Source organism: Vigna unguiculata, chromosome 7 (assembly GCF_037176805.1).
Source record: "Vigna unguiculata cultivar grain cowpea cultivar isolate G323 ecotype 2 chromosome 7, ASM3717680v1, whole genome shotgun sequence".
In the NCBI taxonomy this organism is placed as follows: Eukaryota; Viridiplantae; Streptophyta; class Magnoliopsida; order Fabales; family Fabaceae; genus Vigna; species Vigna unguiculata.
In genome coordinates, this window is record NC_140798.1 from 13,544,830 (window position 1) to 13,556,105 (window position 11,276).

An 11,276-nucleotide genomic window follows, 5' to 3' on the forward strand; every position below is an offset into this window, starting at 1 on the left:
TTTTAAAGCTTTTAGTTAATTTTGGTAATCAAGAGTTAACTGATTGAGCTGAGGTGGATTTAGCAAGTGGTATTCAGAATTCAGATATATTATAGTGAAACATATGATTGATACCATCTCAGATGTACTACGTTACCTTTTCCAAAAAACAAAATTAAGTTGTTCATTATAGCTCTTGTAAGAGCTTTCTTAAATTTTTCTCTCCATAACGATGTGAATGTGGATGCTGGTTTCACTATCTCTTTTTTTACTGTCATTTTTATTTCAAATTACAAATTTATTCTCATCTTCATGTATTTTGGTCCTGGATATCAAATTTTTGCCCTGTCTTCATTTGTATTGAGGAACAAACATACTTGGACCTGTCTTTGTATTGTAAGGTTTCAAATATTAATTAAACAATTAAAACATAAAATAAAAATAACAATGGAATAAAGATGATACTATCTTGAAAGATTTTTTTGAATATCAAAGAAAAAAATCATAATTGTATAAATATCAACTAATTATATAATAGAGTAAATAAACTATAAGATTTAGGATAATTATATAAATTTGATAGATTATCTAATAAACTAAAAGTGTATATAATTTAAAACAAATGTAAATGTGACGATAAGTATTAGGACAGAAGATGTGTATATATATACTCAGTAACTATACTTCTACTACTGTATTCAGTCAATATAAAGATCTTTTTATTAAAATGAGTACGGTTTCGAATAATATCCATAAAGTTTTTATCATTCTTATTTATTTATTTGTAATCGAAAATATGCACGGATACAAAAAACTTCCATATATATATATATATATATATATATATATATATGTTAATAAGTTTAAAAAATATATATTATTATGCTATCCATATTTTTGAATATTTGTTACATGTTGATATTACCATATGTATATAATTTATGTTTTTTTGTCAGCTTATAATTTATTTTAAAATTTAATGGTAATATTTTTAAATTATTTGTAATTTTTATTGGAATAATATTTTAGAATCAACCAATCAAAATAAATTTGTTTATAAAAACGTTAATAATTGAATAATTTTTTAAAATTTGAGTAGAATTATGCTTATTTATTGAGATCTATGAAATTAAAATTTTTTATAAAGAGATTCATTTTATTTAGATTTATATTTTATGTGAAATTTATTTAAAGAGATTCACATATTTTTTTACACCAAATGATACTGTTTGTTCAAGGTATCCATCCCACCAATGTGTAACTTTTGTTCATCACTGGTTTGAACATAAATAAGTTGGATTCTTTTTTTAATATACGTCAAAAATTAAATTCGAGTTATTTAATTTACTTGTTAAACAAGTTTCAATGAATCGGAGATGAGTTGATATGTAATCAATAAAAACCTATTATAACTTTTTTTAAGATTTATTTTATTATAATTATTAATTTATTTGTTAAATTATATAAGTTATCATTTTGATTTTTACTTACCGTATGAAACAATTTGGAAAGGCAAAAATATGTTTAAATGAACTTAATTTATTAACTCATTATGCGTCAAATTAAATTACAAGGTTTTCAATATTTTTTGAGCCGTGAATCATGTCACTCACTTTAACAATACTCTCTCATGATAAACATTCATCGTAAGTCGTAATGTAGTTTAAAACACCATTAAAATAATTTACTTGGTTTCTTACCTTAATCGACTCAAGTGCCAAACTGATACAACATAATATCTACTAAACTGATACAACGTAATATCTACTAAAAAACACAGGTACTTCGTGTGACTATCCACTAAACCAAAATGTTGAACATTTTATCTTCCATCTCTTTTTATAATCATCCTTTTTTTTATGTCTTTCTATTTTATCACATTTTATCACATCTTGTAATAAATGTTGCTATTTTTTTTTCTTTTTGATTAATAATTCTTTATTGTTGAAAATCAATAGTTTCGTTTTTATAATTTTTTAATTGTTCCAAAGTCATATAAATTGAATTAATTAAATTCAATTTTCTTGTTTGATCTCAGAATAATCATTTATCCAAAACATATTTGTTTTTGTTTCAACTTTCCTTAAATGGGCCTAAGCTTTTTCGACCTATTCAATGATGTTTTTCTGTAATTCTTTTGAGTTTCGAATAGTTCTCCAGATTTTTTGCTTTCGATTATCTAATAAATTACGTAATGAAAGTAGTGTGACACCCCATTTAAATAGAATAAATCTACTTAATAAAACATCACAAAATTATAATATTAAAAGAGCAACTAGGTGAACAGTATATAGGGATTCACCATTATAGTCATCTATGAATGAACTTAAAAAGATACCGAGGCACACTAAAGGTGCCATGAACAAAACATAATCTAAAGAGTTTTAATAGTTTTGCAAAAGAGATGCTCATAGAGCAAGGAATTACATAGGCCTAGGGGCCTTAAGGATGCTCATAAGAGCGGTCCAAACTAAATAGCACTGCCACCACAATGAGATCTACCTTCAGTATTTCCCCCATCCGCTCCCACCAATAAGGTGATCATCGCAAAAGAGAAAGCAAAACAAGAACAGACAGAGATGAAAGGGTAAGCTAGTGGAAAATGATTTTTAACATGTTATAGCAAGCCGATACTTAAAACAGTTCGCAAGCATGCAACCCTAGTAGGCACAAAATCATGTTATAGCAAACAAGCAAGACACTATGACTCAATTATCCGGATACATATAATAAGATCGGATTCACTAGACGCTTGCACTTGTGGTGGCCTCTACTACTCTGCAGAGCCATTGCCAATGGGTTTCACCCTACCACACACAAGGTTAGCCTTCAAGCATTTAAGGTCCTTATCCTGTCAAAGACTAGGGTCTCTCGCTACTCTCACCACTTGGATTAGTTTGCTCTAGGTGAGACTAATTGATCCTTTAGAGTTTTGGGATATGATCCTTACTTGAATTCTTATCTTAATTATATACACTACTCACCACCATAAGATCTCCCCATAAGACTCATGGAATTACGTCTATCTCACACCGAATTCATGTTCCTCATGCCATAACCACCATTTTTATTTCAAACATCCAATTCTCATGCCAAAACACCACCAACCAACAATTTCATGCCTTAATTCATTCCAAGCATACCACTTTCAGTTCTTACAAACCAAATAACACATGCATATTCACATACTTCATGAATTTTCAAGTTAAACAACTAGCCACGAGTTAATCAGGAAAATAAAACACAAATCTACACAATCTCGCTTAGGCTAGAAGCCTCCGACCAAGCAACAAGGACTGTGTCGCTTAAGCTAGGCTCTCTCGCATGAGCGAGCGCGTTACAGTGGCACTCTGCAAGGTCTCGCTTGGGCGAGATTACCACTCGCCCAAAACTGAAGTCCCTCGTCTAAATGAGGACTCCCGCAGAGAATGCAACTGGTTTCCTCGAGTGCTCGCTTGGGCGAGCTGTTTTCGCCTGAGCGAGATGATGCGTCGCTCAAAATAAGAACTCTCTGCCTAAGCGAGATGCTTGAGCAGAACTAGGGCGAATATCTGCTATTCTCGCCTAGACAAGACGAGCTCGCTTGGGCGAGAATATCAGTTCTCGCCACTATTCCACGCATGCAAAGCCAGAAATAGTCCCACAAAACATTGTAGTTCAATCTCACACGAGCACAAGCATTTTCCAATCATTTTATGCATAAAACCAAAGTGAAAACAATCACATACAACAAAAAGCAAAAAACCTAGCTTTGATTACCTTGAGTAAAGCTGAGCTTAAGGAAAAGAGAACACGTAGTAAGAGGAATTCCAAGACCAGAAGCAACTTTAAGAAGTTGAAAACATAGCAGACAAGAACAAAAAGAGATTGTGATTGAGACCCACACGAAATCAAGCTTAAAAGGAGAAAGGAACCACAAATGAGCTTGAACTTCGATTCTACTTACACGGAAGTGGTTTCGATTCACTCCAATGAGGAAACTGTATGTGCCCTAGCAAAGCTTCTGTTGTAGTAGAGAGAGTGAGGGAAAGGAACATTTTGGAAAAGAGTAAAGTGAGAGTGAGTGGGGCAAGAAAGGGGTATTAGGGTCCCTTGATGGACTGGCCTTGTGCCCACGAAAAGGTCAGGCCCAAAACGATTTTAGAGCTGAGAAAATGGGGCTTACAAGTAGACTCTCTTTCCATCCATTTCAAAATATTTATGATTTCTTCCCAAACCAAACATGAATCTTTCGATTCATTTGGCTTAGGATAATTAAGAAAAGTTGTTTGGATAAGAGAATGAGAGTGAAAAATAAAGAAAAAAAATTAATATAATAAATGTGAAAAAAAATATAAAATGATATATTTAATAAATTGACCAAAATATCCTTATTATAAATTAATTTTACTTAAATATTAAATTATAATTTTACTATTATTTTAATTATTTTTGCTGTATTTTCTTCATTTAATTACTTTTATTATTATTTTTAATTACCTTTTATTTTACTATTATTATTATTATTATTACTTTATAATTTTTATTATGTTATATGACAACCACAATTATATAGTAAAACTTTCTTCAACCTTCATGTTGCATACCATTTGAGTATCAGTGCAAACCATTAACACTATCACAATACATCATTATGGCCAACGAAACACAACAAACACAGTAATCATAATCCATTATGGTAATCTATAATCGATATTGACAAAAAAAATCACATAATCGATTACTCCTACACCCATAATCAATTATGTTCTTGAAAAATTGCCCTAATCTCATTAACTACCAAAAACAATAATGACACCTAAGCAACAGATAGAAGCTTTGCAAAACAAAGTTCAGATGAAACAATGATGACTTTCGCAAACCAATTATGAGAAAAAATAATGAGCCAAGCACAACCAACCACGAAGCTAGTAATAAGGAAGACAGAAACAGGAATGTTAATTGCTAATATTCCACGTGTATTTCTCCTTCTTTCTTCTTATGTCACCGACAGACCAAACTGAAACACGTGCAGTTTTTTCTCATTGCATTTATGATCATATCATTCAAAACAAACACAATATTATCTAATGGTCGATTAGCGGAAACAAATACAGTAGGAATATAAAATGTACCTTCTATTTCAGCAAAAAATGGTGGACATTTATCAGGCTTCAAATAAATACCTCTTACATACTTTTTTATTCTATTTTCAATTTGTGTAGCAATACAAATAAATCATAATAACTAAAAGATGTTAAATTTCATTATAATTATAACAAAGTTTAATATGTAAAAGAGTAAATATTCTTCGCTAATATTTATTTAAATTTGACATTATAGCTCACCTTATAAATTTTAGAATTTTGCTGTGTTCACTACTCGTATATTCATTAGTGTTGATTCTTGTCTGGCTTATACATGCTTGGCCAGGAAGAATAGTGGCAAGAGGCATGAAAAGGAGGGACTGTTTTTACTTATTTTTCCATACAAATAATCACCATCATATGCTGATGAATGTCTAGCGGTAGAAAATTGACAATACAAAACAAAATAGGGAGCAGAACAGGATCTGAATCCAAGTAATTTCTAAACAGAGAGGACCTTCTACGTTTATTGTAAACTGTATAAAGAACTAGACTTCCCCTAACATATAATTTCTAAAATAGTATGAACGTTTAAATGGAGGAAAAAGTGCAGAGTAAAAGTGCAGAGTATGAAAATAATTTACATGTTAGCTATTTGATTAACTTGTTACTGAGAACTGCTAAAATGTTAGCTCTCCCTAAAACACCACTTGGCTGCTTTTGTATAGATAGGGCCGGTGAAGCTTAACCTGCAATGTGCACAAGTTGGTTTCAATGATAGTGTTATTCTTATCTTGTGCATTTTCTCGCTAAAGAGACTTACAATCCCCTGAGGTGAGAGTTACTTGTGCCAGCGATCCAACAGTGAGCAGCACAATTGAATTGTCAACTCTAGATTGTAAATATCAACCAATCATGTTTCGTCTGAATATCAACAAAAAAGAACGGACCTTAGACATTAGTGGTTGGTTTATAATGTCCATCAAGAGTTACATAACAAATATAGTAAATTACATTTCTCTCAAAATACTCACATTACTTTCTCTCAAAAAGAACGGACCTTAGACATTAGTGGTTGGTTTATAAGTTTTTTTTTTTCTTTCTCTAGCTGTGATTTTTATTTCTGATTAATAACTTGTTTGAAATACTCACAGACAATTTTATAGTCAATAGTAGAGGAACTTATATTTTTCCACTAAAGTATTAAAATTAGTAATGACAATGAAAGTTGAAGGAATAGACAGAATATTGTTGGGACACATAATTATTTATCATTGTTTCAAAGTTTTTCTTTACAGATTAAAGTGTAATTCATATTTATTTTTCTTTACTAAGGGAGTTCATTTTTTAAAATTAGAAAGATGTATAATTTAAAGATATGTTAAAGGAAAGAGGGTAATTTATTGACAAATAGTATTTTGACTAGTCTGACATATGAAGTAAAATCGCACTACCACATTGATCTAAAAGCTTAAGAGCGGTCCAATTGGATTTCAAAAAATAGCATGTATCTTTCATAAATATATTAAGAACAAATTATATTTAGAAGACTAGAATGGTAATTTACCTGACTGATGTTTTTCTGGATTCTCTTGACCCCTACTGGTAGTAGGCTTGCTCACATTTGGTTGGTTCATTGCCTGATTCAACGTATGCAAAAAAGTTAACATTAATGTTCGTACTTTTGTACAAATTCGAAAAGCAAAACACGAAAAGACTTCACCAAAATATAAAGAAAGAGGTATACTATCAACCCTATTGACCTTTTCTTTTTTTCAACCTTCCAGTTTGGGTACTAAGAAACAAAATCGGGAGTCGATGACAGAAATATAAAAAATATCACTTTTCTGACGAAGTGTACAATAAGTAATTTGGCCTGTTTGTGATTTGCACTGGAAACCAACACATTTTTACCAAGTATATCTCACCCCAAGAAGGGTATTACGATCATACTTGGAATCTTTGGGATGGAGCCATGGGAACCAGCCGAGTTTTCCTACCGCGTTGCGTTAGGACGATGCACCAAAGAACCCTCGCCCCGAAGTAAAAATAACCGAGGAAATCAAACATAGCATTAAGGACAAGTTTACCTGCATTAATTGTAACTGCACCTGTTGGAGGCCGACGTATTGCTGATAAGGATCAGTGAAGTTTGGGATACGTGATTGATCTGGACCTTGCGTTCCAAGTGCGTTAAGCATACTATTATCTGACAGACTTGGTGCTGCCATTCTGGATGAATCAGGGGCAGAAACATGGGGAATATGGAAAGGAGGCATAGGGGGAAACCTCGGTCCCAAATGACCAGCTGCAGTTGCTGCTGGCAAAGTTGAACTACTTAACATATTGGGAAATGGCATTACCGGTCTGTTCATTCCCATTTCCATGCCCATACCCATGCCAATTCCCATTCCCATTGGCGGCATATACTGCTGGATTCCAGGAAACATCATGGGTACCATGCCGCATCCCATGGACATCATCTGCATGAATAAATTACGTTCAGTTTTCGTTACAAATGATGATAGTATATTATCATGCAGCGTTAATACGTATGGTATGAATAGTATATAATATATAATATAACCAATAGATATATAGTATATGGGTGATAAATAGAGAGACACAATTGTAAAACAAGCGTACACTTCAATCAACAACACTAAAATTTTCATCCAAGTAAAATAATTCCAAATACAATCTCTTTGGCTCTGTAAATCACCATGCCTCTTTCACTTAAAACGAGTGAAGTTTTCCCTAATAAAACTTTTCAGTAAGAATGAAATGGTCTATTACTTTGTTTTTCCATCCTAATTTTTCTTGCCTTTCCTCCTTAATCCTTTTCTAAGCTTGACGAGATTTTATAAATTATGGATACAGGAAAATAACTATCACCAATTAGAATGCTCATTCAATATTTCACTGTATATATAAGATTTACCTGCACTTGTAATTGCAGTGACTTCAAATATTCAATTGCTTCATCCAACATTGAAGCTTTGTCAGACTATCAAATTCAGAAAATGAAAAAAAAAAAAATTTAAGAGCTATTAGAAAGCAAGTAAAACAAAAATAATGTCAAGCAAAAAAACAGGAAAAAGAAGTACTGGGAAATTTAATAATTCTGTTGACCTTGTTACATCGAGGTATAAGTTCTTGCAAAGCTTTCATTTTTTCATTAATTCTATCTCGACGCCTCTGCATGAAAATGCAATGATACTTCAGAAAATGAGAAAAACAGAATGAAATTTAAGGAAAGTTATGCAAGTATATACCCTCTCTGAGAGATTGTGGACTTCTGCAGCACGGGATCTCTTAGTAGATGTAGAACCACGCCCTTGTTTTTTAGCTTCCGGAGATTCAAAATCAACATCCTTTTGCGGTGAAACCAATGGAGATAAGAATATAGAAGCAACATATACCATAAATTTATACATATGACATAATGTAAAAGAGTCAACAAATATGCCATTATCTATTAAATAATAAACTATCGATCCGTCTCATCTGTTCCAACGTTGCTTCCATGGGAAGCCACCATCTTGTAAATCTTACGTACAAATTTTCATTCCCCCTTGTTTATAGTAAAATTGGAAAGTACCACAACTTAAACCCAAGCTTTCCCTGCCCCCATCAAACTTCACAACCATGTCCAAGTCATCTTTTAATCATAATTATGAGTCTCCTCGATCGTGAGAGATTAGAAGACAATTCTTGTTTAATAAGATCAATTGAAATATTAAGGTTTACAGTTTTCCAAAACGGAGGTAATGTGCAAGTCCATGATGGGGAATTAGTTAACCATCGTACCATCTTCAATATGAAAAAAGTTCATGTTTAATTGCATCCCATTTACATTCCATTACTTAAGTCTATATATACCTATTACAACTCAAACTCGAACAAACAATGTCAAAAGATAATAACTAAAGCACGACGCCATTAAACAGTTTGTTCAAGGGGTGTTGAACATTGGTTTGGTGATCTCTACTCGTTTTGTTCGTTTTACATTGGCGTCAATTGATAGCATTCAGTGTGGAAAATACCTCATGCCCTCACTAGATCAATTAATGTTCACACGTTTTTCGCTTGTCTAGTTTTTCTACCCTACTTTCCCGCGTAACTGTTATGCAAACAAAGATATTTTGACCAAACTCACACGTTCAGTCAGCATCATGACAGCTTAATTCCTTTGTATTTTGACCTCCGTACCTAGCTGGTAGATATTTCGTTTGGCTCAGTTTTTTAAAGTATCAAAGGAATATAGTATATAGTAATATAGTAAAATCGTAAAAATATGCACATGAGTCTCCGTTCACCAAACACACCCTGCTCCTCGGTTATGAAGATTTGAATCTTCCAATATACACGTGGCACCACCGTGTGTAACCGCGTTGCGTTTAAGGGTTTCGATGGAGAAACGACACCAAAGTCATGTCCATACACGGAAAGTTTGATGATTAGTAATGAGATAGACGTTGAATAGAATGCAGGGGAGCGTGCTCACGTAAACCCACGTCACTCCCCCGGTGCACGATAGCCAAGACTAACGCATATGGAACGTGTGAGAGTTCGAGAAGAAATAAAACAAACGAGTTGACTCACTCACCTCGCTCTGAAACTCCGATTCGTCCGGTTCTCTCCCCTTCCTGTTCCGGTCCACTTCCCTCTGAACTGGTTCCGCGCTCCCGCTTGAACCACCAGGAGACGACGTCACCGTCACATCGCACGTCGCCGTCTCCCTTCCTCCAGACTCCGCCGCCTTACCTGCATCAGCGGGGGTCACGCTTGCGCGACCAGTTTCAGCGTGCTCCGCCGTCGCGACGGGCGTCTCGCACGAATCCACCACCGTCGGCTGCGCCGTCGTTGTCTTCGAACTCGACGACGCATTGGCGTGGTTCGAGAAGTGTGCGAAATTCTGCATCCTGTTTGCCGCCGGCACCTGCCGCCGAGACGGCGGAATCGGCGGCCGAGGTGCCGGATGCCGGAGCTCCGTGGTGCGAACGGAGGATTGCACGGCGGCGCTGTTTTGGTTCTGACTCGCTATTACGTTTGTCGGCGGGTTCAGTATGTCGGCACAGAAATCGTGGTGATCGAAGGGAGGAGGATCTTCTTGGATTGGATAGTGAAGCCACGAAGCCATTTCGTCTTCTTGCATGAACAAGTGTTGGTTACCGTAGTTTTCTGCTTCAGAGTATCGAATCTCCCTCGCCGGAGTGACTCCGCCGGAAACCAACGTATTCGGCGGTTTTCTGACCGGTCGATGGTTTTGGCTCTGCATCACAACCTGGCCGTTTTGCCACAACAGTTCCATGATCTCGTCGTTTTGCCTGTTTCAATTGTCGTCGCATTCACTTACTCGGCGCAGAAAAAAAAAAAATGAAAGGAATTGAAAATAAGAGCGAAGAGAAGAGAGTTACATTGAGGGTTTCTTTGAGACGGGAATTGGGAATTCTTCGTCATCGTCTATTTGGATTTCGAAATCTGGAACACAGTGATTCATTTTGGTTCTGTTGAGTTGAAGCATAAAAAAATTAGAAACATTTCCGAAAAATATAAAAATTAAAAATGATGAGGAATATGAAGAAGGTGTTGTTAATGGAAACTGAAGAAGCAAAAGACAACTTACTGTTGAAGCAGTTCAGCATAATAAGTGAAGATTTCTTTGTTTGGAACTTAATTTTTGTGGAGAATGAATGAGTCCTTGAAATGAATTGGTATATCTTCTTCTTTTTTTATTTTTTCTTTTTAGTTTTGAAAAATAATAATGTTTAAGATTATTGTGGGGAAGAGTATGCGGTGTGTTTGGGTTGGAGCTGGGGTTGTTGCTGTTGTTGTTTGTTTGCCTTTGTGCAAAGATAAGGCGTTTCTCCGAATAATGAGAAGAAGCTAAACGACGAAAGCGATTTTTGACGGTTTACATTATTTCACTTTTTTTGAAAACACAGTCAATGATCCTGTTAAAGAAACAATAAAAAGTCAATAATTAGTCATTTTTGTTTAAAAGTTAATATATTTTAAAATCTGGCTTAAAGATACGGAGTGTAGTACCATTCACTAATCCAACAAATTAAGAGAATGGATTGTTTAAAAAATATACTTGAACATAAGCATTGTTTAAACACACTTTTGTATGTTTGGATACGAGAATTGAGAATTGATTCTGGAGTGCGTTTTGTGGGGACACGAGTTGTTACATATGGCCCATACTTATTTATTTCTATAATATTA

At 34.3% G+C, this 11,276-nt stretch overlaps 1 protein-coding gene across 5 annotated transcripts; it reads right to left on the minus strand.

Moving 5' to 3' along the window:
* Positions 1-5,412: 5,412 nt before the first annotated feature.
* Positions 5,413-10,921, minus strand: LOC114191853 (transcription factor PIF1-like). 5 transcript variants are annotated; one of them, XR_003606028.2, is made up of 9 exons: positions 10,466-10,911; positions 9,655-10,375; positions 8,321-8,419; positions 8,178-8,243; positions 7,987-8,052; positions 7,136-7,528; positions 6,613-6,685; positions 5,869-5,969; positions 5,413-5,794 (listed from the first exon to the last, which is right to left on the minus strand). XR_003606028.2 is itself a non-coding variant. In XM_028081286.2 (9 exons), the coding sequence occupies exons 2-9, from the start codon at positions 10,546-10,548 to the stop codon at positions 5,959-5,961; spliced, it is 1,512 nt and encodes a 503-aa protein (XP_027937087.2). In that variant the 5' UTR covers positions 10,549-10,555; positions 10,675-10,908; the 3' UTR covers positions 5,413-5,958. The 5 variants fall into 5 exon arrangements, 4 of the variants coding, with proteins under 4 accessions (XP_027937087.2, XP_027937086.2, XP_027937085.2 ...); XM_028081286.2 differs by having other exon boundaries at positions 5,413-5,969; positions 10,466-10,555; positions 10,675-10,908; XM_028081285.2 differs by having other exon boundaries at positions 5,413-5,969; positions 7,157-7,528; positions 10,466-10,921.
* Between the last annotated feature and the right edge of the window lie 355 nt (positions 10,922-11,276).